Source organism: Eptatretus burgeri, chromosome 14 (assembly GCF_056783735.1).
Source record: "Eptatretus burgeri isolate ZD-2024b chromosome 14, Ebu_testis_v1, whole genome shotgun sequence".
Classification (NCBI taxonomy): domain Eukaryota; kingdom Metazoa; phylum Chordata; class Myxini; order Myxiniformes; family Myxinidae; genus Eptatretus; species Eptatretus burgeri.
In genome coordinates, this window is record NC_140974.1 from 13,398,628 (window position 1) to 13,426,455 (window position 27,828).

Here is a 27,828-nt window from a genome sequence, read left to right on the forward strand (position 1 = left end):
AGGTGGAAATCTCATTTTGAAAAAGACAGTGTTGGGGGGTTGGGATTGAGATTTTGAATGTGAGGGTTGGGACGGACACACACACACACACACACACACACACACACACACACACACACACACACACACACACACACACACACACACACACACACACACACACACACACACACACACACACACACACACACACACACACACACACGTTAAGCCTTGACTATTCAGTTGAGGATTCTGTGTTTGGGGTTCACAGATCTAAGAACGTCCCCCTTGACACACATTATATACTGTTATACACCTCGGACTTGGCCCTCGAGTGTCCACAACGGTGTATTAGTAGGAGGGAGTGAAGCGCCAACCCATTGCTCCCATGGGTATTATCTGCTTCGTTTTGTCTTTTGTAATTCCTGTGAATAAAATGAACCTAAAATCTCTTCACCTTCTAAGTCATATATCTTATAAGTCCAATGAAACGTATCTATAACAAACAATTTTAAAAAGTTCGTTCGTCCATCGTTTAACATAACCTTTTTCAAAATGAGATTTCCACCTATATATTCTTACGATATCACCAACTTTGAACTTAGGTATTCTGATATTAATCTTTTTCATATTTTAATTTTGTAAATGTTTGTGATGGTTTCATATTCGTTGACGTGTGAATCGTGTCATTATACTTATCCACAATATCCTGAATAAAAGATGACCATTGTTGTAAACCGAGTTCTGTGAATTTTTTATATAGTCTCTCTTTTAAGGTACGATTAAAACGTTCAACAACAACTGCCTTCCCTTCATTAAAGGTACTGTATAATGTAATACTGCTACTTTTTAGAAAATTCATAAATGTCTTGTTATAAAACTCTCTACCCTCATCAGTCCACAATTTTTTCGGTTTTCTCTTACTTTTATTAAATATCTGTTGAAAGGCTAACATAAGAGTATTACCCGATTTGTTTTTTAATGGGACAACCCATGCGTATCGACTCCTCAAATCAATAACGGTTAAAGCATACTTGCACCCCTTATCATTATTGAGTTCAATCAAATCAGCGGAACAGATATAATCTACTTCCTTGGAATAAACTTTCCTTCTCTGAAACTTTGTGAATATTGGTTTATGTAATTCATCAGCTAATTGCTCTTCAATCTTAATGACATCATTACAGCCTATAAGTTTTTTGAATTTCCAAGTCCAAGTTTCAATTTAGCACTGATCATCTTCTTCACAATGAACCGATCAACTTTTTCTCTCAAGGTTGGATTTTGTATCAGAGACAAATTATACAACATTTCTCTATCGGCTTCATGCTTTTCTTCCAAAGTTGTGGTATTCCCATAATCAATATCGTGTCTCATGCACACTTCATCAACTCTATTGATTGGTTTACTCCATGATTTAGGATTGTCTGCCTCATCTAATCTTTTATCCAAGTTTGAGCCTGGACCACAGAAAGAATACCCTGGTAGATGTAATTCCCCTGGTATTGCTGATAAAAACTTTTGTATATCTCCTCCGAGTTTGTGTTTGGAGATAAATTGATTTTTTTGTGAACCACACACAGAACATATACCTTTTTGTATAACCCTGTTATTTTTACTTTAAAATATGAGATATTTTTAGTATTAGTTTTCTTTTTACATTTGAGACAATAACTCATTTATTTATGAGAAAAATTCTGACAGAGTGCAAAAACCTTTTTAGTTTCCAACATGCACATTTGAATCTTAATTTTTAAAACATAAAGAATCATGAGAAATGCCTTCACTCTCTCCTCCATTTATTTAAGAGAAAATAAAAAACTTTAATCAACATCAATATCCTCTCCATGAAAACGATGTCAACGGTCTTGTCGAAAATACTGCTAATAGACTTGTCAATTATTTGTTTTCCTCCTCGATGGGTTGAGTTATTTTCTGTAATACCACCAATCTTTTTCTAATCTCACTGGTTTCCATATTTTCATATTTATTTAGTCTCGCTCTCTCCTCCCTCTCCTCCCTCTCCTTCTCTCTCTTCTCTCTCTCTTCTCTCTCTTCAACTCCTTCCTCGTCCCTTACTATCCTTGAATCGCTTACACCCCATAGAATATCATACAGAGATTCATCAGGATTTCTTGTAATTCCTGTATCCAAAATAATTTTTTTTTCAACAGGAAACCAATAAAATTTTCTTTTGAATTTCTAAAAGCTTTCTTAACTTTATAATTTTTTCATTATTTAACATTCTAATTAAATCTAAAGTTGTCGGTTTATCAACATCAGCATAATGCCAATCTTTTATTGAAAATACCTCATTCTTATGTTGTAGAACATATTTATTAAAATACCGAATACCCTTTTCTTGAAGGTATGCTTGGACACAGAAATGAAAATTTTCTTGAAGCCTTCTTGCTGTCATTTATGTATTAGAAATATATGTTAGAATAATATTATGGCACGAAACACCTCCGCATCTTCCCATAGTTAAATCATTTTGTATTTCCTTACTTATAATATACAATCCTGTTTTTTCCGTTTTCATGATATAAACTCGGGCAAAACCATTATTATATTTACCCTTATTAAATCCTTTTATTTGTTGCTTACGAATCGTGGCTCCACAAAACTCATTCTCTTTACCAAGTGGATAATATTCTTCCTTACGAGACTGATTTAATTGTTCCAGGTCTTCGAGGTCAATTTTAAATGACCAATTATATCCTAAATCATTCATATCATACCCCCAATGTTCTATTCTCATACAAACAATACGCCCTTCTTTATAAAAATTTATTTTAATTCGAACTGTGAATTCTGTATGACCTGGACATAAAAAATCAACACTTCTGTATCTTTGGAATACACGGACGTTTTATTGAAGGATATATATATATATATATATATATATATATATATATATATATATATATATATATATATATATATATATTGTGATAAATCGCTTAATCTCACCAAGTCATTCCCGTCAGTCGGGCTTGGATAATTTTTTAATTTATAAGCATTTTTCATATTAATATTTTTGGTTATATTATATTTATGTCGTTCAGCCTGTGCCTTTGTGTAATAATTTGATAAATCAATATCCAGTTCTTGGGATACACCAAAGATAGAACATTCTTTACCAACATCAGTCATTTATTTTAGATTAAAAATAATGTCATAAATTTTTTTTATTTTGTTGAGTTGAAATAACACATATAGACATAATTGATCACAACACTTGGAATTTAATTCTTGGACTTGAAATGTTTGATAAACACCATTCTGTAAGAATTTAATGACTTCAACAGGTGGTGGAAGACCAAAACTATCAAAATAATATTTGTCTTGACGAATAAAAATACAAACCCAATGAGAACCGTTCCCATTATTATCTTCGAAGTTCATAATAATATTCTTTGCATGTTTAGGCACATTTGTTAATTTATCTCTCATACAAATAACCACATTATGAATTTTTAATTTCTTCCAATATTTGACAAGTTGTAAATTTGATGTTGTATTCTTTCCAAATTCTTTAAACCACTCATCGATGCTCATTTATTTATTTGAAAGATATAATCCATGACCTCTTTTAGTTAATTTTACACCTGCTTCTGTGATAGAAGAAAGCATATCTCCAACTAACAATCTCGCTTTATCAGGCAGACCTTCAAGTTTTTCAGCAAAATCTACAATTACACCACTTCCACTAATTTGTTTCTCCAACTCTTTGTTATGTCTTTCCAATTCTTTTTGAGCCTGGAGTTGAGCCTTCCTTTCGTTGGCAGTTTTCACCGCTGTTGAAATACCACCCGTCAATGCTCCAACCGCACTTAAACCAGCAAATAAAGGAATTAGAATTGGGAGAAATCCTCCACTCGTCTCTCTTATTGAATATTTTTTCAACATTGGTTTTGTCATTTTAATTTTAAGTGAGTCAGTATCATTCAAGATTTTAACCTGTTCTATTGTGAGCAAAACATCAATTCTTACTGCTCCTTTTCTCTGAATTGTATTAACGTTAATCGTACAAGGCTTTTGATTTTGAACACAAGATGATGGTTTATGAAGATTGATTTGATTAACATATACCCCAGTTGTACTTTGCCACTCATTTATTGAACAAAAAATTATGTGAGACTAATCACAACACCATTATCTGTAATGATCTGCAATTCTGTTTCTTCTAAAAGCAAACAATATGTATCAACTTCTTCACTCTCTCCTCTTTCAATGTATAGGGAAGTATCCACTCTATTAGACTTTATAGTTTCCCTTTGAGCGCTCAGGTCAAACGCATAGATTGTATACAAACTTTTAAATGCTGTCATATCCAAAATAGGGTCTTTATTTCCATTACTTTCACACACCTTTTGGTAAGACTTGTATGTTTCAGCAAAATCATTTTTTTCCCAATTAATTTCCAATCTATCTCGTGAATAAAATGTTCCATCGAGAGAGACGCGAAGTTGTTTCACCTCAGCATTATCACTCAATGCATTATTCTTATCAGTCACAGTATCACCATCTGGCTTTTTAAAAATGATCCACAGATATCGTGGCTTTCCTTCCAGAACACCCAAATTCCACGTGTAAGTAGTTTGGTTGAGTTTAACGTGTTGACATCTTCTTTTGAGGTATGATACACTGAGTGGTTTCTTTGAGTTAAGTCTTCGATTCAACATCTCTTCTGTTTTAAGATGAGGAGTATATTCACTAATATACCAACCCATTTCATCAATTACAAATTTATTCTGCTCACCAAAAGCACTCCCAACACCAAAAAGCAATCTATTTTCATTATCATTCCTTTGGAGTTGAAATCCAATTTTAAGACCACACAGAACTTTATCATGATCACAAAATCCAAATATACCTTTTTAGAGGAACTGCCACAGTAAAACTATAAACTGCTTTTGTATCATCATTATACGCTCCTTTCCTTTGAGTATATTCAGGGTCTGTGGTTGTTCCCGTTGACATATCAGGAATAAAACCTTCGACAGACCCCTTTCCCATTCTATCACCGAATGTATCGAGTGTAAATTTCATAATTTCAGATACAGCAGAGACATAATCAACCACTTCAACTTCTTGGGTTCCAATGTTCAAACGCACACTATCAAACATTTTCCAGAAGAAATCATTTACGAGTGGAGCGTTTGTGTTATTCCCAGCCTTAGTGAATTTAAATTTACACAACAAGAAACTTTCGGAGAGATTCAAATAGGTTTGTTGATTATTTATTTCAAAACTTTTTGTACCATTTGCATTCCAGTCTGTTCCAGTTATTGCATTTACCTTGAAGTAATCTTCTCTTTTAGTGGAGTTTGAGATGATAATAGTATCATCCAAATCATAGATACTATCAATTGCTTCCATACTTGTATTTATTTAGGAAAAAAGATGTTAAAACTTTTGAAACCCTGACCCAAGTATTTTAATTATTTTCTGTCGTTCTTGGGGGGACAACTGAGTTTTACCTTTTTTAATTTCTTTAATTGCTTGTAATTTATGAGATTCCTTTTGGGCATCTTTTATGCTCTTTGCAGCACCTGCTACATTTCCCACAGCAGAAGCAGTTGAACCAATTAGGTCTTTATGTTAAAGAATCGTTGAACCGATACCCATTAGAGTATCAATTATCCCATCTCCTCTAAATTGATGTCCAACACCCCTTTGTCTCTTCGGTTTATAGTATCCTCTACCAAGATACATACCTTCACCCTTGTAGTATGGGGAAAGGAACATCCCATCCCCTGTAATTATTTTATATTTTCCCAACTCGAGTTTCCTCACAATAACCATCGTATTTATTTATTGGAAAACTTCACGTAGGTGAATTCTGATGGATACAACTTCTCCATTAAAATAAATCATACGATTATCTTGGTCGGTTATCCTAAAATTTACTCTGTGTATGGTTTTTCCTGACACAGGGAGATAAACCAAATTTTTGGGTTCCAGATTGAATTTATAATCAATTGGGGTTGAGTATGCACTGAATGAAAATATTGTATTTGTTTTTATTCCATCATTATAAGCACCATCAATCAAATCACAGTCAATTAATACCGAGTTTATTCCTGAGGATGTTTGAATGACATTATCACTGGAAAACGTCCCATTAGTTTCAATCTTTTTTGAGGAGAAACCCAATAACTCTCTAAATGAAATATCAATTGTGAAATCAACCTTGTCGTTATTTTTAACTTTAATCGTTGATTTTGAAGTATGTTTTTGAATGTCTAGAACAATAATTTTGGTTCATCACCCTGTTCTTTCACAAGACGAGCAATTTCGGAAGATATTTGAGAAATCTCATATGCTCCGGGTGAGACTGTTATCGTTTTGTATCCACTTCCGGGATTATAACTAAACTTGTCATTTTTATCAGTTATATTAAATAAGGTATTATAAGTTTCCATGGACAATAAAGATGCCTCATATTCTATTGTTGGGTCAAGTTGTAGTGGGTCTGGGAATGAAGATGTGTGGTTGCTTGTTGTGAAATTAAAACTCAAGATTGTGCTTCTCATCTTATTTAATATCAGATAAATGTCTTTATATTGAGATTTATTAATTATTTTCATGTTCATCAACTGGTCTAAAATGGCTGATGCTTCATTAAAACAATTGTTATTTCCAGCCTTCTTACTACCTAACAACAACAACAGTCTATTAACTAATTGCGATGGGTCATTTTGAAGAAAACTAATACCTGAACCAAGGATACTTTAAGCCTGAATAATGTGTTTCTCCTTCTCATTTTTCTGACTTTTACCAGAAATACTAACCCTATAATTTAGAGTGTTCAGCAGATCAATATATACTCTATCATCATTATTTTTCATATCCAATGGTTTATCAATATACTTTGATTCATCCCTCAGAGTTGAACCTTGTCTTCCATCTTTTGTGAGAAGAAACATTAATCTCGGAGTTAGTTTAACAGGCGGTTGAGCAGAACCCAAGAACCTTAATTCATCATTAAATATCAATACCTTTTCTTGAACAAGATGAAATATTGCTGGTTGTTCTGTTGGAATGAGTCCTGCTTTGGTTTTTGAATCCACTGAATATTCATTGTTTTGAAGAGCATTCACAATATAATCAGGAGGTCGATTAACGTCTTCCAGTTGTTGAAATAAACCTTCATCATCATATTCTAATTCTCCTAAATGCTCTAATTCTTCCTCCGTCAATTGATCAAAATCTTTTAACATTTGAAGTTTTTTAGGAGTATATTCTACTGTGGGAACTGTGGAAACTTTTTTCATTTTTTTCTTGGGAAGTTTTTAAAAGTGGTTTAAAAAATTTATCTTGTTTTCTTTCAAATGCTTCTTCGCCCGTTAGTTTCTGTCTGCGTTTCTTCTTTATGTCTTCCTGTTGTTTTACAACTTTTGAAACCAACTCTTGATGTTCCTTAAATCTTCTTGCTCTTTCTTTCGCATTTTCCTTTTTACTACATAAGGTAGAACAATTGTCTCTCCAAAAATTGTTTATATCTATTGAATTTAACTTGAATAAAATAAAAGTATTAGCATTGTTTCTGATGGAACGATGAGGAAGTTGAAAGTACGATTGACGAAGATAAATACAATTACAAGAAGAATGTCTCCCTCTTGTGTTGTAGCTGTCCATTACCGTTTGGTTTCTCTCATTAACACAATCATCAAAGATAACGAGGTTCTTTTTAGATTTATCCAAATCTTGGGGAGACGGTATATCATCCGTATTATCACAAAGAATACAAGTTATCGGTTTTGATTTCTTTTTACATCTCTGTGTATCACAAAATAGTTGTATTATATCTTCAATGTCATAATCATTTAGGTTTTTTTGAAGTTTAAATAAACCGATTATATTTTCTTTTTGAAGACCAGCATTAAAACCTTGTGAGAGTAGTTGATACTCTGGTTGAAAACTTGACTTTGTGAAAATTATTAAATTATCATCATCTAAAAAGTTGGGAGTAAGGAGCATCTTTAAAAGTAAGCAGGTTTTTCCACATCCAATTGAACCAACAATGAGGCATCTTTATGAATTTGGGAGATTTTTATTGTTGTTAAATTTTATCTTATTTTCCCAAATGGGTAAAAAAAAATCATTCATTTATATATTTGGAAAACAGGTTATTTAATTTATCATTGGCTTTTTTAGAAACTCGATATTTTATCCTAAGTTCAGGTTTAATTTCAAGATAATCCATTATTTTATTTATGCAATATCTTGTGTTGATATTTCCCTGAAAATCACATCCATGAATAATATATAACAACAATTCTTTGAACATTTCTCGAAAACGTTCAGTTTCTTTCCTTGAAAGGAAAGGTGTGTTATCACCCTCATACTTTACATTCATTTCTCTAATCAATCTTGTAAAGTAATTCATTTTTGGTGTAAATCTAAAATAATTATTTTCCTTTTTATATTTTTTATTATCATAAATTACAAGATAATCACAGAATATATTGTTAATTGGCTTTTGACTCTGTGTTTAATCCCTGTCTTTCACACGCAGGACAATTCTCAAATTTGTCATATGGAAAATCAGGGAATTCAAGAGGCTCAAAATCGAGTAAACTATTAATATTTATCAAGTAAAACTTTAATTAAACTGAAATTCATCTTCGATATCATCTTCGATACTTTCAGAATCATCTATACTTTCATAACTATCGTTTGAACACAAACTCTCGGTATCATAATCACTCTCATAATCTTCAAAATCTTCAGTTGAATATTGACTCATATTTAATTAGTAGAAAAAAAACATTACCATCGATATCTATATACTTTTTTTCATTAACAGATTCAACTGCTACATTTTTAAAATTAAAGGTAATTTTAAAATGATCCTTAACTACAATTGAACGAAATGTCATTTCACCTGATATATTGACATCCTTTATTTCATCAGGATTTATATCTTTCGGGTTGTTGAAAAAAATACAAATTTCTCCTTGCATATTACAGATGGTCTTTTCTTTTCTTTCTAAAGCTTCATCCATAAGGTTTTTATTTTTTGATACTTTTTCTTGTTTCATTGCATTTTCTAGTTTTGAATATATTGCCAGAAGGAGAGGAGAAACTTTTGTTTGAGATACCTTAATTGATGTTCTTCCAGGTATACGAAAAGCCCTTCCACTGAAGGAAATTGAAGAACTCATATTATTCGCCATAATTGTTTTTATCTAATAGTTGTTATATTTATCTTTGTTCAATTTTACATCCTTGACATATTTCTCAGTATCTTTAACAAATGAAGAGATTGATTGAAACTTGTCTTTTGTGTCTTGAAACATTGTATTTATTAAGTGAAAAAGTTGGAGGATAAAATGGTTTTAAGCACAGATTCACCGATAAATTAAACAAAATTTTCATGAAGAAAATTTTGGTTTAAGCAAAGTTTTATTATATAAATATGGTGAATACAACGTACTACGATGTTTGTAATCACAAATATAAATATTATAAAAAACACCTTCAAACCAACAAACACACATTCAATCTTTTCAAACAAATATCTCCTCTTGGGTTGGAAAGAAAACATTGTGATATCTGCTCAAATGATGTTTTGAAGAGTCGTTATAATAGACATCTTCAATCACAAAAACACAAGAAAAATGAGTTTAAAGTAAAGGGAGACTATTATATTGAAAACACTGATGGGGCATTTAAAGGGCATATAAAAATAAGGATTTTTCAATTTGGAGAACCCGGTCCATCATCAATAGCTGAATCAATTGAAATAGTGAAACCTGATGTTGAAAAAGTTATTAAAAAAGACATTAAAAGAAATGAAAACTTTAAAGTTTTATATGGGAGTGAAAATGAATATGAAAAGACAAGATGAAGAACAAACTCCTTATATGAGAACAGATCTTCATTTTATAACATCATTTCAAGATTTTTTGAATAGTGGGGTTTATGAAGAACTATCAAGACAAGAGGAGGATGTTGATAATACAGTGGTAGGAAGTTGATTCAATATTAAAAAAAAAATCATCTTTTTAGATATACACATTCTAAAATCAAACCCTCTTAAAGCTTCTTCTTTTATTGAATTACCAAAAGAAATAAAACTCAAGAAGGCAGTTGTTAATATAAACAACAATGATAATAAATGTTTTCTCTGGTCTGTTCTTGCTCACTTTCATCCACCAAAATGTAATTCAGAAAGAGTAAAACAATATATGAAATATGAGAATACCTTGGACATTAAAGATTTAAAATTCCCAATGCCTCAAACAGATATTCCTAAATTTGAGAAAAAGAATAATCTTTCTATTAATGTATATGGATTAACGGATACAAAGTTCAAATATTAAAAATTTCAAACAACTATAAAAATGAAGAAACACACATTGATCTTTTATATTTTAGTGTTGGAAAGAATTCACATTACACATACATCAATAATTTATCAAGATTAATCTCTTCTCAGGTATTCAGAACAGCAAACAAAATATATCCTTGGAAGCGATGTCTTAATTCATTTCATACAAAAGAACGATGAGAACAACATTCAAAATATTGTAGTAATCATAAATCAGCTGTAATTACAATGCCTAAACCTGGATAAAAGATTTATTTTGAAGATTATAATAAATCTATCATGCACCCATTTGTGATATACGCTGATTTTGAATGTATCCTAAAAAAGATAAATACTGCTTCTCCTTATCCAAAAGAATCACATACAAATAAATATCAAAAACATATTCCTTGTGGTTTCTGTTATTATATCAAATCATCTGTTGGAGAAAAGTAAAATCAACTTGAACATTGTAGTGGAAAAAAAGCTTCACAAGAGTTTGTAAAACGATGAGAAAAGGATTGTTTAAGACTAACTAAATTAATGAAAGAAACAAATGAACCGATGAAATTAACCAAAGAAGAAAAATTAGAATTTAGAAAGAACAATATCTGTCATATTTGTGAGGAGGAAATTGAGGAGTCTAAAGTTAAGGATCATTGTCATCTTACTGGTAAATATAGAGGTCCCGCTCATTCCTGTTGCAACCTTAATTATAAATTACCTTCTTTTATTCCAATCTTTCTTCACAACAGTGCCAACTATGATACACATCTATTTATAAATGAACTTTCAAAAACACCAGGGAATATTTCTGCCATAACAAACACAAGTCAAAAGTATATTTCATTTCCAAAAATGATATTCACGAAACCTTTAACTCATATTTGGTTTCTAGATTCTTACAAGTTTATGGGAACACCACGAGCCAACCTTGCATCAAATCTAAGCTCCACGGGCTCTTTTCCAAATCTTAATTCATTCTTTCCAAAAGAGGAAATTCTCACTAAAGAGGAAATTCAGATTAAAGAGAGAATTCAAAGTAAAGAGGAAATTCTCATTCATGAGGAAATTAATGAAGAAATTCAAACTGAAGATGAAATTCTAATTATAAAGAAAATTCGAACAATGAATGAAATTCTAACTTAAGAGGAAATTCTGATTATAGATGAAATTCTGATTAAAGAGGGAATTCTAACAAGAGAGGAAATTCAAACAAGGAATGAAATTCAAAGTCAAGAGAAAATTCTTACAAGTAAGGGAATTTATCCTCATGATTATATGGATTCATTTATGAGATTTAAAGAAACACAACTTCCTTCAAAAGAAAGTTTCTATAATAACCTTTATGAAGAAGAGATAAGTGATAAGGAATATAAACACGCACAAGAAATTTGGAAAATATTTAAGATAAAGAACCTTGGAGAATATCATGATTTGTATCTAAAAACAGATGTTTTATTGTTAGCTGATGTGTTTGAAGCTTTTAGATCACTCTGTCATAATAAAAATTGTAATGGATTATATCCTGCCCACTATTTCACAGCTCCTGGTTTAGCTTGGAGTGCAATGTTGAAAATGACAAAACGAGATATAGATTTAATCAGTGATGTAGATATGCTTTTGATGATTGAGAAGTGTAAGAGAGGTGGAATATCACAAGTATGTTCAAAAAGATATGCTAAAGCAAATAATAAATATCTTCCAAATTATGAGAGTGAAAAAGATAGTAATTATTTGATGTATTTTGATGCTAATAATTTGTATGGATGGGCAATGTCTCAATCTCTGCCTTATGGTAAATTAGAGTGGGTGGAAGAAAAGGATTATGAAAAGGCTTTGATGAATATTGTTATTTCTTCTCAAGAGGAATTGAATGAGGAAGAAGAAGGTTATTATTTTGAAGTTGATTTGAGGTACCCGAGTGATCTTCATAATAAGCATAAAGACCTTCCTTTTGCATGTGAGAAAGAAATCCCAAAGAAAGAATGGTTAAGTGATTATCATAAAAGTTTTAATATTTAAGGTAAATCAACAGAAAAGTTATTAACAACATTCTATGATAAAGAGGGATATGTATTGCATCAAAGGAACTTGAGACAATATTTATCTGCTGGGTTGAGAGTAGCTAAAATTCATAGAGTTTTAAAATTTAAACAAAGTCCTTGGATGGAAAAGTATATTAAATTCAATACAGATATGAGAGCAAATACAAAAGTAAAATTTGAAGGGGACTTTTATAAATTAATGAATAATGCTGTATTTGGAAAGACTATGGAAAATGTTAGAAACAGACAAAACATTAGATTCGCAACATCTTGGAAAGAAGCTTCTCGATTGATAAATAAACCAAGTTTTGAGAGAGAAGAGGTTTTTTCAGAGAACTTTTCTGCCATTCATATGAAAAAGGAAAATATTGTCATGGATAAACCAATTTACATTGGAACAGCAGTTCTTGATTTATCAAAGATATTGATGTATGATTATTTGTATAATGACTTAAAGAAAGAGTATGGTGAAAATGTTTCATTGTTGTATATGGACACTGATAGTTTTATTCTAGATATAAAAACTGATGATGTTTATAAATATATGAAGAAAAATATTGGAGTATATGATACAAGTAATTTTAGTAAGAAGAGCAAGTTATTTTCAAAAAAGAATGAAAAGGTTATTGGTAAGTTTTAGGATGAGTTGGGTGGAAAAGTAATGAGTGAGTTTATTGGATTGAGAGCAAAGGCATATGCTTATAAGTATGGTGATCAGATTGATAAGAGGTTAAAGGGAATAAAGAAATCAATAACTTTTAGAAATTATTATAATTGTTTGATGAATCAGAAAGAAGAATATAGGAAAATGAATACAATAAGAAGTTATAAACATAAGATATATAGTGAAGAAGTAAATAAAAAGGTATTAGGAGCCTTTGATGACAAGAGATTTATTTTAGATTATGGAATAGATTGTGTTCCATATGGATATTGTATGATAGAGTGAATAGAATAGATTGTGTTTCATATGAACACAAGTTTTAACGATGGGAAGATGGGTTAGGGTTTTTAAGGGCTACCGCCACGTTTTTCACAATATATAAATGGTCGAACCAAGTATTAATCAAACTAAAGAGTGGAGAAAATCTCAGTCTTGGTATATAAATGGAAAACATAATGAATGTGAAAAATATCAAATAAGTCTTATTGAAAAAAATAACTAAAACAAAGGTAAATAAAACAAATAAGCAAATCAATTTAAAAACCAATAAGTTAGAGGATGTAAAGAAAATAATAAATATCCTTGAATGGACTGAAAAATTTGATGGTTATCAATTGAACAATGGAAAAATCATTTACTCCAATCTCAAAATGATATGCAACTCAGGAGGTGGTCAGATGAGATCATTAAGAGAAGTATATCATTTCATAATGACACAAAAGGGGTGTCTTGAAAAATATAGAGATTCAAATGTTTTATTTTTAAATATTTTAGATGGGGATTATTGTGCAAAGAAAATTAAACTATTGAAGGAATTTGAGAATGAACAAATCTTTATAGGTTCAATGAGTGAGCTAAACAATATGCATTGGTTATTTGAAAAAGAGTGTCCCGAAACTTAGATGTTTCAGATATTTCTTTAGAATCACATTTAACAAATCCAATTACTACTTTGCTACTTGAACAAATCTTTATCTTGTTGCATTGGTTATTTGAATCGAGTGCCCCTCGGTTAAAAGGGGAGACAAATAAATATACCTTGGGCTAAAAAGGGGGTTTATTTTTTAGGGAAAAAAATATGAATCGCTGAAAATCCCCCATTCACTTACATGGGGAAAAGTGAGCCAGAATCAGTGTACTCACCCGACTGTTGTGCTTCATGCCTAACTTTGGAAATGATTTTGGTACACTTCTTTGAGCTTTACTAAACTGATTTATATATTGTTCGATTCCACTGAAGTCATACTTCCTTACAATATCTTTATTTTTTTTTCTATACGTTTGTTAGTAAAAAAAAGTAGCTTTTGGGACTGCAGAATCATTAGAAATTGATGCATTTTTTGTAAATTACTTCAAAACTTCAAACCCCACATTTATGATATTTTGCATGAATATAAAGGTTTACACAAGTATTTACTTGGTATAAATTTGATGTTTTTGTGCAAATTCAATTCTATGATATGAGATTAATAATGTTATAAATATTTATTACTTTTATATCAAACAAAATGCACCATTGTACATTGTGCCTTTTTTCATGATTGAGAGAAGTGTTAGCATCTCATTTTTAATTGGAAAAATACATTTTTGAGCCAAAGTAAATTAACCACAAAGTTATTCTGACCATGAAACACTATTGCATGCTCATTGTGGTGTCAGCTTAGGAATTCTTGACATGGCTTCCACTTCAAAAGCACACCTATTGCTTTTATTCTGCATCTTTCATCGAACATTTTTTTTTTAAATAGTGGGCCTTTAAAAAAATAGAAGGGATTGAGAACAACTCTTGAATTTTCTACCACAGTTTGCCTATGTACATGTCTTGAAGTGACAAAAATTTAAAAGAGCTGTCTGTCAACATGGTGAACACCGGGGTAAATTTCAGTGTCGTTGAGTCGAGAGCAAAGTTCAGACACCTCTACCACCCAAGGTTTTGCTCCAAAAGGTTTCAGTTTTCTTGTGTAAATGATCCAGTCACTAGATTATGTAAATCAGGCAACAAAATTCTTCATGATGAATAAACTGACTGTTGGCCGCAATTTGAAAACTCCAATTTTTTTGACTGCATGTTACAAATCACTACTTTTGAGAGTACTTATCTTAAAAAGTATTTTAAGTAGAACATTTTTGATATCAGATTCTGAAAGCCTCACTAATAGACACCATTTGTGTGAATTTTCAGAACTCTGTTTGTAAACCTCTGGAATTTAGAGCCCTCCAAAAATGCTTCAGATACAAATCTGCAACTCGCGACTGCCAGAATTGAAACACTCCTCGGGTGTTTGTCGGGCCATATCTCAGACACGACTTGGAATTTTGAGCTATAACTTGGCAAACCTTCCTCATATATGTTAAGGTAGCTTTGAGAATTTTTTCAGGAAAATCTGAGGGGGTCACCGCAGAATTTCATTTTTTTGGCTGATTTGACACGGAATGACCCAAAACAATTAAACCCAGCAGCCTGAAACATTGCATGCATACTATGGGAACTCCAAGGAAGTGCACGAGTGAAAATTGGGTGTTTGGGTTAATTAAACACTCCTTTTGAAGATAATTAACGACCATATTTAATTATATCCTCAGACATAATATATGCATCCTCAGACACCTCGCAGTCCCCTGATGGGGTCATAATTCATCAATCTTTTAGCCTAATCAACAGTGCCTCGACTTGGAACAGGCTGCAATGATTTCTTAATCACACAAGCATTTAAAGGCCATTTTCCCCTGCTAAAGCGGGGGGTTAGCCTTGCGGGCCCCATGACAACCTTCTCCACTTTACCCTATTTCGTGCATCTCCCCTTCTTAATCCCCTTGCCCACATTTCTTCTTCCACCTCCTTTAGCCAAGTTTTTCTCGGTCTTCCCCATCCTCCACTTCCGACTTCACTCATTTCCAACACTCCTCTCACCCAGTCACTTTCATCCTTCCTCAGCACATGACCCAACCATCTCAATCTGTTTCTCTTCACAACATCCATCACAGACTCTCTTCCCATCATCTTCCACAAGTCATCATTTGTCTTCCTCTCTCTCTCAACGATACTCCACACATCCACCGAACTGTTCACATTTCCACCCTTTCCAGCCTTTGTTGCTGCTCTATGTTCACTACCCATGTCTCACTCCCATAAATCATTGTACTCCTCACACATGTCGCATACACCTTTCCCTTCAGCTTCAACGACATCCCCTCTTCGTCAGCACACCACTCAGTTCCCGAAACGTCTTCCATGCACATCTCACTCCAGCAACCGTTGAGTCTGATCCACCTTGTCCATTCAGCATATCTCCTCAATAGCAAAATATTTTCACACCTTCCAGCTTCACACCATCTCCAAGATCCAACTCAACAATTCCTTCATCTGCAGCTCCCTCCATGCATACCTTACACTTGAATGTAGCTGCCACACAGGTTAATGACTCCCTCACACCACTATATTTTCGATAAACCCATTCAGCACACATTGTACACTGAATGGAGTTCACTCCGACACCCTTCCTGCACACAGCACACGGCCACTTCCCAGTCCTTTCCACCTCACCACATGCTTTACCACTTGCCATCACCTTCGTCTTTCCGATATTCACCTTTAAACCTTTTGCCTCCATAAATTCCTTCCACTTGTTCATCGTCTCCTTCAGTCCATCCATACTCTCTGCAATCAACACCAGATCATCTGCATACAACAACTCCCACGGTAAACCCTCCTTGACCCTCTCGAGCCAGCACCTCCATCACAACTACAAATAGAAGTGGACTTAGTACTGACCCCTGGTGCACTCCCACCTTCACCTCAAACTCACCACTGTTCCCATCCTTCGTCCATACAGCTGTGCGTGCTCTCTCGTACAATGCCTTCACTACTCTGATCAACCATTCCTCCACTCCTAACTTCCTCAATGCCCATGTCATTACTTCACGTGGAACCCTATAAAATGCTTTCTCCAGATCAACAAACCCAAAAAACAACTCGAGGCTCGCCTCAGCCTGCTCCCTACTCTCCCTACAGATCATGATGTCATCCACGAACATCATAGTCCATGGAGACTCCAGTCTGATCTCATCGTTCAACCTGTCCATCACCATTGCAAACAAGAAAGGGCTCAGAGTCGATCCTTGGTGCAATCCCACTTTTACCTTAAACCGGTCCGTCATTCCTACCGCACACCTCAGCGCTGTCACACTGTCCTCATACATATCCTGCACGATCTTCACATACTTCTCCACCACTCCCGACTTCCTCATACAATGCCACAACTCCTGTCTTGGCTCCCGATCATAAGCTTTCTCTAAATCCACAAACACACAATGTAACTCCTTCTGTCCTTCCCTATACTTCTCCATCAACATTCTCAAAGCAAACATCGCATCAGTGGTGCTCTTTCCTGGCATAAACCCATATTGCTGCTCACAGATCGTCACCTCTCCTCTCAACCAAGCTTCCACTACTCTTTCCCACAACTTCATGGTGTGGCTTAACAACTTTATCCCTCTGTAATTTCCACAGCTCTGCACATCACCCTTATTCTTGAAAATCGGAACCAGTACACTTAATCTCCACTCCTCCGGCATCCTCTCACTTTCCAAGACTTTATTAAACAATCTGGTTAACAACCCCACTGCCATCTCTCCTAAGCACTTCCATGCCTCCACTGGTATACCATCTGGGCCAACCGCCTTTCCACTTTTCATCCTCTTCATAGCAGTCCTCACTTCATCCTTACTGATCCACCCCACTTCCAGATTCACTATCTCCACCTCTTCCAACCTTCTCTCTCTCTCTCATTTTCTTCATTCATCAGCTCCTCAAAGTACTCCATCCACCTTCTCAACACACTCTCCTCGCTCGTCAGCACATTCCCATTTGTGTCCTTTATCACCCGAACCTGCAGCACATCCTTCCAAGCTCGGTCCCTCTGTCTTGCCAATCGGTATAAATCCTTTTCCCCTTCTTTTGTAACCAACTTCTCATTCAGCTCGTCATATGCCTTTTCCTTGGCCTTTGCCACCTCTCTTTTTGCCTTTCGCCGCCACTCCTTGTACTCCTGCCTACTTTCTTCATCTCTCTGACTATCCCACTTCTTTTTCGCCAACCCCTTCCTAATACCTTCCTGTACTTCCTCATTCCACCACCAAGTCTCGTTATCTTCCTTCCTCTGTCCAGATGTCACACCAAGTATGTACCTAGCCATCTCCCTCACAACTTCTGCTGTCGTTGCCCAATCATCCCACCCATCTTTACCACCATCCAACGCCTGTCTCACCTCCTCCCTAAATTTCACGCAACAGTCTTCCTCCTTCAGCTTCCACCATCTGGTCCTTGGTTCAGCCCTCACTCTCTTCCTCAACCTCACCCCGAAAGTCATCCTACAGACCACCAATCGATGCTGTCGAGCTACACTCTCCCCTGCAACCACCTTACAGTCACTAATCTCTTTCAGGTTGCATCTCCTGCTTAAGATGTAATCCACCTGTGTGCACTTTCCTCCACTCTTGTATGTCACCCTGTGTTCCTCCTTCTTCTTGAAATACGTATTTACCACTGCCATTTCCATTCTTTTTGCAAACTCGACCACCATTTGCCCTTCCACATTTCTCTTGTTGAGACCGTACCTACCCATCACCTCCTCATCCTCTTTATTCCCTTCCAACATGCCCATTGAAATCTGCTCCAATCACCACTCTTTCATCCTTGGATACACTCTCCACCACTTCATCTAACTCACTCCAGAAATCTTCTTTATACTCCATCTCACACCCCATATGTGGGGTATATGTACTGATGACATTCATCATCACCCCTTCAATTTCCAACTTCACACTCATCACTCGGTCAGACACTCTCCTCACCTCCAATACCCTCTTGACATAATCTTCCTTCAGGATTACCCCGACACCATTTCTGCTCCCATCCACACCATGGTAGAACAGTTTGAAACCACCTCCAATGCTCCGAGCCTCACTCCCCATCCACTTGGTCTCTTGTACACACAGTATGTCCACCTTTCTTCTCTCCATCATATCAGCCAACTCTCGCCCTTTGCCAGTCATCGTCCCAACATTCAGAGTTCCAACTCTCAACTGCACACTTCTACCCTTCCCCCTCTCCCACTGCCTCCGGACTCGCCTTCCCCGTCTCCTTCTCCTCCTTCGCCCAGCAGTAGCACAATTTCCACTGGTATCCTGCTGACCACCGGTACCGGTGGCGGTCGTTGGTAACCCGGGCCTCGACCGATCCAGTGTGGAAATTTGTTTTGTTGTCCGCATAATGATTTGGCATAGGTTTTTACGCCGGATGCCCTTCCTGACGCAACCCTGGTCACCTCTTACGACGCACAGGGATATGGTACACCTATTCTAACCGGGGCATACACCGGGCCCAGTACAACTGGTACTCATTTCGCCGACCTCGGAAGGATGGCAGGCTGAGTCAACCCCCTAGTGTTTTAGACTTGGTTTATATATACATATATATATATATATATATATATATATATATATATATATATATATATATATACATATACATATTCATACATATACACTATTATATATATATATATATATATATATATATATATATATATATATATATATATATTGTTGTGGTTACCAGATTCGCAAACCACCATTCAGGTCCCTTAGGTGAGGTATCTCGGTAAGTGCATGTGTAGTTAGGCCCAAACCCGTTGTCTAGTGGGAATACATGTCATTTATACGTGCTGCGACTCTTCAGGATAGCCGTTTTTCTTTTACTATCTTTATTTTGGACCAACCGCCATGATCACAACCACAACAACAACCACCAACCACAACGCCGCTTCACCACAACCGCCACGACCTTTACCGTCACAACTCGCCACCATCGCATCACCGTCATCTCGCGCCACTCATGGGCACCGATGCTGGACTCGTGTAGGGCGCACGTTGAACAGCGTGTACAAAATCACGGATTTTCTGCTTCAAAAACGGATCAAAAACGACACACGCCCACTTTTTGCCGTCCAATCGGTGAGCGAGGGGCGAATTGGCCCCGCCCCCAGGGCGATCGATATATGCAAATTTGTGGATCAAAAAGCCTTCACGCCCACTTTTTCTCGGGCCAATGGGGAGCGAGGTGAAAGGTCAAAGGGAGGGGGTCAAAGGCGAAGTTACGGGGGGATAAAAGGACGGTGTTCGTCAGTCAGAGGAGAGTCAGCAGAACGAGAACGAAGAGTCGCAAAGGAGAGTCAGCAGAACGAGAACGAAGAGTCGCAAACAAGAACGGGTCGGAGAGTCAAGAAGAGGAGAGTCGGAAGCAGAGGGTCAAGACTTCGCGGGCGGTGGAGCTGCTCGTCGTGTGCGTTGGAGTCGGAACGGAGGGGACGGAGCTGTGGAAAGGCGGCGACACCAGACGAGGGGGTGCTCGCGTCGTGCAGGAAGCTGCACCCGAGGGAGGCCGACAGCGCGACCTGGCCGAGGTGGAGACGCTCGTCGCACATAATAAAGATCCTCTATACCCCGAGCATCAGCAACCCCCTCCTGTTTCCCCCCCGCGCTGAGATAGTGCGACCAAGGGGGCCCCGTTCCCACCCCCTGCCAGGCACTGTCCACGAGGCCCGCGGAGAGAGGCGCCATCGCCGCTCCGCGTCTCATCACCAGACGGGTAGGCCCGACCCGGTCTCGGCCTCAGGCCTGCCCCATTCTTGGGGGATTTCTTTTCCTTGGTTTTGGGTATGTGTTGTCGGCGCCGTCTGTGAAGTAGAATTGTATAAGTGTTGCCGTGTGCTCGGTAGTCGGTATTAGCTCTGCACTGTGTTTTCACTTTTATGTTTGCTTTTTGTGTAAATGGAATTGTGTTTTCTTTTTTTGTGTGCATTTGGTGGAATTGTATTTGTGTGCTTCCCGTGTGCCGAGAATAAATGTGCTTTATTGTTGAACTGTTTCCCGCTTCGCTTCGTCTTTCCCCCATTGAACCCTCATCTTGCTTCACGTAAAGGGTTGGTAGTGGGCTGAATACGCCCGATAATTAATCGAACCGTCGAGGTCGACGATAACACCGCTCGGTTATTCTGATAGTACGGAACGGGTCGCTTAAGTGGCCCGTGTCCGAAGTCGACCTGCGGCGAGGTGCGATCGCCCGGTCTACCCTCCGCGTGGGTACTTAGGTAGTTCGAATTTGGCGAGCAACCCTATCCCACGCGGGGGCTGATTGGCTCGATCGCGGTGAGACCGAAAGGTCCACCCGTGACTGGTTCCCGGCGTTAGTCCGAGAGGGTCACGACTGGGTTGTCCGTCCGGTGGGCGACGTGCTGCGATTCGAGTTACGTGGCCGTTCGCACGCCGGCGGGCGCGAAGACCGCAACAATATATATATATATATATATATATATATATATATATACATATATTCATTCAGTGTCCCAACGGGGCTTGAACTCAGGACCTTTTGGGTCCCAAGCCACTGCCCTAACCACTCCGCCAACACCAGGCGCGGTCTGTCTCTGTGCCTCTGTGTCTCTCTGTGCCTCTCTCTCTGTGCCTCTCTCTCTCTCTCTCTCTCTCTCTCTCTCTCTCTCTCTCTCTCTCTCTCTCTCTCTCTCTCTCTCTCTCTCTCTCTCTCTCTCTCTCTCTCTCTCTCTCTCTCTCTCTCTCTCTCTCTCTCTCACTCTCTCTCTCTCTCTCTCTCTCTCTCTCTCTCTCTCTCTCTCTCTCTCTCTCTCTCCTTTGCAATCTTGAATACTGCTCTCTTACCCTCTTCCGAATCCAAGCGTTCTCCGAACATTTTCCTTGAGGCCTCCTGCGCCTTTGCTACCTCTTTCTTTGCAGCCTTCTTGGCGACCTTATAACTTTCATGCGTTGCCTCTTCCACCACCGTACCACCCTTCGCCTTTTGCCATTCCTTGAACTTCTTCCTCTTCTCTTCAACTGTCTTTCCAACTTCATCACCCCACCACCATGTTTCCGAGTGCCTCGGTGGTCCTTTTGTCCATCCATATACCTCACCAACGGCTCCCAATAGACTATCTTTCATTGACATCCAACCACTTTCAAGCTCAACCACATCATCCTCAACCACACTCAGCCTCTCTCTTAATGCTTCCTTCACTGTCACCTCTTTCAGCCTCCACACCTTCATCCTCGGTTGGTACTTCACCGACTGAATTCTCCTTGCACATTTCACCATTATATCGCAGACAACCAGGTGGTGCTGTGAAACAGTCTCCTCCCCTGGGATCACCTTTGTGTCCCGGAGGTTTCCCCTATCTTGCCGACGCACCATCAGGTAGTCAATTGTTGTCGTCGACCCACCTGACGTGTATGTAATAAGCTTATTATCCGCTTTCTGGAATTGAGTATTACAAATCAACAAATCAGCTCCATCAGTAAACTCCAAGATCCTTTCACCTTTTCCATTTCTCACACCATATCCATAACCCCCATGGATTCCCTCAAAACCATCTGGACTCCTTCCCACATGTCCATTCAAGTCTCCTCCAACCACAAGAATGTCCACATCCTTCATATTTTCCATCAACTTCTCTATCGCACACCAGAACATGTTCTTCTCTTCATCGCTTCGACCGACCTGCGGGGCATATCCCGAGACGACGTTCACCAAGAGCTTTCCGATCACGATTCTCACCATGATCAACCTTTCACTCACTACACTGTCTACAAACTTCTCAGAAAACCTCGACACCAACACCATGCACGCCTTCAGGGCACCCTTGACACATAAACTTGTACTTCTGTCCCCTTGTACAGAGAGACGATCCTGAACAATCACACAAGCATTTAAAGGTCATTTTCCCTGCTAAAGTGGGGGTTAGCCTTGCAGGCCCCATGACAACCTTCTCCACTTTACCCTATTTTCTGCATCTCCCCTTCTTAATCCCCTTGCTCACATTTATTTCTACCCTTCACCATTCTCATACCACTTCCCTTCCATCATGTCTCCTGCACACAACATATGTCCACTCTTCTTCTGACCAATGTTTCAACCACTTCTCCAGATCTCCCTGTCATTGTCCCTACATCCCATGTACCAAACCTCAGAAACCGATCTCCACGTGGGGCATCAGACGATTGGTCATCATAAATGGAAAAATTTCCTCCCTTGCTTAGATCGGGTTCCCCACCTTGAGTTTTAATGAGAGGGGGGTGAGGACCCCCACGGGGTACTTCGGGCTGTACCCTGCCCATCAGTTGTACTCGTCATGGTTTCCTTTTGAGGCGACGTTTTTATGGCCGGATGCCCTTCCTGACGCCAACCCCTTTAGTCGCCTCTTACGACACGCAGTGAATACGGTGTACCTATTCTAACCGGGGCACACACCGGGACATTTCTTCACAATAAAGTATTATTATTATTTTTCCCCACTTTCCTCACTCATATTATCGAATGCCTCATCAAAACACCTACAAATCTCTGGATACATTGCAATGCTTTATAAATGCCACACCGGAGATGCCAGTGTCCGTGGCTTTATTTCATTTCTGCACATGCCAAAACCTCTAGAAATCTCTTAAACTAAGCTGAATTACACAATTTAAACTCCAGAATTGACCTTAGCAGCCAGCAGTTCTGACTCCTAAAAAAAAAAGTGTTCATTTGTCAAATTCAGACATAGTTTGATATTTTAGGCATCCGGGAGGTGTTTAATAAAACGGATCAGCGATCGCGAATCGCTTGCCAAGCCAACCGTTCCTTATCAACCGTTCCATTGAAGTGCTTCCTTGAGTGCTTAAGCCACATCACAAGTGCTCTGCAATATTCACACCATCACTGAATACTGTATAATCTATCGACATGAACAAAGTTCAGGGGCCACTCACATGCATTTGGCCCAGTGTTGTTCTGCAGTGGCTGGATGACTCAAAATGTGGAATTGTATTTTACACCAACTTTCCCCTTTTTGAACGATCTTCTGTCATTGTACGACCAATCACTTTGGCATCGATCGATACAAATACAAACTTAAACGTTTCGTTATTAAAAGTTTCTTCAACCATTTAGTTGGAGTGCTTGGTTGAAACACTCGGTGAGCGCTCAAGCTTCGATGGCGATACCAGAGTTAGGAAGGCAAAATAAATTACATGATTACAATGAGAAAACAAAAGTTTCAGTTGTTCCAAAGCAATGAGTCGCCACATCACGGCAGGATAGCAGAGAGGTATGCACACTCGCTCAAAGCTGTTTAACCTGAGTTTGAATCCCGATCCAGCTAAAAAAAAAAAAAAAGAACAAGGCCCAGAACATTGCCTTGAGGAATTCCAGCCTGGACACGAAGAGGGGATGAGAGAACTCCATTAAGTGCCACATGTTGGCTGTGACAGGAGAGGAAGTCTGCAAGCCATGAATTGAGTTGCCTTGGATACCAGAGGAAGAGATTTAGTGGTGACGGACAAAAAGCATTGTTGATTCCAAATGAACTCTCCACAGAAGTCTTCTCCATGGCATCTGCGATGCGAGTTCTTCGTTTCTCTGAGTCGTATTGGCAGGTTTCGCATTCTCATCTAAAGCAATTGGTTGGTAGGATGGCGGAGACGTGGATATGTGCAACTCTACGCTGTGTAGCCTGGGTTTGAATCCTGACCCAGCTTTAAACAGTCATCCCGTTGTTTCACAGGCAGGGTGATTAATCAATGTGTGTCGTCACTCGGATGGACCTTAAACTGGGAGGCACATCTTCTGGAGCACTAGCGTGGGTTTTAAACGCTCCTGCCAGGTTTTATATCAAACATGGTAGGTAAAAAGAAAATGCTGCTGTTTGGGCATGTTTTATCACCCTTCCCTTCGTCTCCCTTCACGCTACCTTACCTTCCTATCACGCTGCTTTCTCGTCACCTCCCCTCTCCACCCCCAATGGGCATCTCCCAGCAGTCTCCACGTGCTGTATTAACATGCCGTTTTGACATACCCAATTTTGTTCAATCCTGTACTACACCCCCGCTCCCACCCACTTCTCCACAAGTCCAATTCCAAAATGAAAGTCAAGAACCTCTCCCTTCATGCTAACACCTCCAACCAAACCCCCTCCCCGCCCGGAGTGTACAGCGACGTCTTGTGAGGTGTCGATATCCACAAGCTCTTTCCCCCTTCCTCGCCCCCACCCCTCCTCGCCCACCCCTGTCCTCCCTCCCTCCACTTCCTCCCACCCCCCCCCCATCACCCTCAACACTCCCATCAACGAAGTGACAGATTGTATTTGCTAGTATACAATAAGCGGTAGGATTGGTAACTATGCTATCCACAATACTTACATTACCAATGATTAAGCAACCTCAAATAGCAGCATAAACCACCCCCCCCCCACATAAGCCACATTATAATACCCCACCTTCCATTTCCCTTCAGCCCCCCCACCTACAATGCTGCATCCATGACATCACAACCTCATCATGTTAAGCTGGCTGTCCACTGCACTGAAAATAGAATTAAATAAACAAACTCAAATGGCAACCATTCCAACAGCATTATTCACCCCCCCCACCCCGAACCCCACTGTTTTTCCACTTCCCCACTTACCATGATACCACCACTTGGTTTTCTTTGGATTTTTATCACACGTACGCACATACAGTGCATTGTCTGGTGGCCTTTTCTGAAAGGAAAGCCAAAAGACCACCGACAAAACAGAATTAGACCCTGCATTTCAATCCAGTGCCAGCTCTACCGTGCTTAGCACTGCAGTTCTCAGTTAAACGGCTCACTCATGCTGGGCAGAGGTTTTCTCCGAGAGCAAACGCACGTCGTGCGGCCGGTACCTTGTCCTTACAGCTGGACAGCATACTGACGATGCTGAGGCAGACAGACTGCACAGACAGTGCCGGAGACCAGTCCTCCGTCAGGATGGACAAGCAGATGTGACCGTTACTGTAGACGTGCGGATGCACGGGAATGTTATCGCCGATAAACACCACCTGTGCGCACACAACCATTAGTCAAATTACATGAAGGCCTAAAATGAAGTCCAAAACCCAAGGTAATTGGTCATTAACCACACCATGTGATTCATGAAAAGGATTGGTCATCAGGTGTGTTTGCAATGTATGGCTTGATGAATGCCAATTATATCGTACATCGGAATTTTAAAATCAATTGCCATGACTATCAAAATAAACGTTTTAAAGTTTCATAGAAATGGTGAGGCTGCAAAACCCACTGTAACTCCGCCTAGTGTTTGCAATTTCAAGGCGGTTCCCACAGGTGTCTGCCCAGGTAACGGGGAATCCCTGAGGCCTAAGGAGCTCAACATTAAGGAACCACCATAAAAACGACACTGGCAGCAAAGTGAAGATGTAAACACGCAACTCAACCACCAGGTCCCTTGATTACATGCGGAACGCACATTGATGTGAATTGGTGCTACAAACGGACGCACAATGTCATACGGAGTTTAAAAGGGTCTTCAACAAAAAGGAGAATTTTGATACAACACAAACCATGACAGCCTGCCTGGTCGTTGTAACCAGTCACCCCTCCCCTCAATCACCCACCTCAGGGGAGTCGAACGGGTAGCGGCTGCTGAACTTAAACAGCAATTGGAAACGCTCTCCCTCGTACAAAGTGCCTGAAGCTCCCTCCATATCAACAATCCACCTGCAACAGGCAAAAACTCCTGATCTCATCGCATCCCACACCCCCATTACACAATCCACACACCCCCATCTCTCCCAATACACAATCCACACACCCCCATCTCCCCCAATACACAATGCACACACCCCCATCTTCCCCAAAACATAATCCACACACGCACATCTCTCCCAATACACAATCCACACACCCCAATCTCTCCCAATACACAATCCACACACCCCCAATCTCCCCCAATACACAATCTCCACACCCCCATCTCTCCCATTACACAATCCACATACCCCCATCTTCCCCAAAACATAATCCACACACCCCCATCTCTCCCAATACACAATCCACACACCCCCATCTCCCCAATACACAATCCACACACCCCCATCTCTCCCAATACACAATCCACACACCCCCAATCTCCCCCAATACACAATCCACACACCCCCATCTCTCCCAATACACAATCCACACACCCCCATCTCTCCCAATACACAATCCACACACCCCCATCTCTCCCAATACACAATCCACACACCCCATCTCTCCCAATACACAATCCACACACCCCCATCTTCCCCAATACACACACACCCATCTCTCCCAATACACAATCCACACACCCCCATCTTCCCCAATACACAATCCACACACCCCCATCTCTCCCAATACACAATCCACACACCCCCATCTCTCCCAATACACAATCCACACACCCCCATCTTCCCCAATACACACACACCCATCTCTCCCAATACACAATCCACACACCCCCATCTTCCCCAATACACAATCCACACACCCCCATCTCTCCCAATACACAATCCACACACCCCCATCTTCCCCAATACACACACACCCATCTCCCCAATACACAATCCACACACCCCCATCTCCCCCAATACACAATCCACACACCCCCATCTCTCCCAATACACAATCCACACACCCCCAATCTCCCCAATACACAATCCACACACCCCCATCTCTCCCAATACACAATCCACACACCCCCATCTCTCCCAATACACAATCCACACACCCCATCTCTCCCAATACACAATCCACACACCCCCATCTTCCGCAATACACACACACCCATCTCTCCCAATACACAATCCACACACCCCCATCTTCCCCAATACACAATCCACACACCCCCATCTCTCCCAATACACAATCCACACACCCCCATCTCTCCCAATACACAATCCACACACCCCCATCTTCC

At 38.9% G+C, this 27,828-nt stretch overlaps 1 protein-coding gene across 1 annotated transcript in view; it reads right to left on the reverse strand.

Annotated features, from left to right (window-relative positions):
- The window catches only part of UBE2W (ubiquitin conjugating enzyme E2 W), a 43,188-nt gene that overhangs the window by 9,624 nt on the left and 5,736 nt on the right, over positions 1-27,828 (reverse strand). Inside the window, exons 3-5 of the mRNA XM_085853760.1 lie at positions 26,504-26,606; positions 25,772-25,927; positions 25,533-25,608 (exon numbers count right to left, since the gene is read on the reverse strand). Of these exons, the coding sequence (XP_085709886.1) occupies positions 25,533-25,608; positions 25,772-25,927; positions 26,504-26,606 (335 nt within the window). The remainder of the gene's footprint in view (positions 1-25,532; positions 25,609-25,771; positions 25,928-26,503; positions 26,607-27,828) is intronic.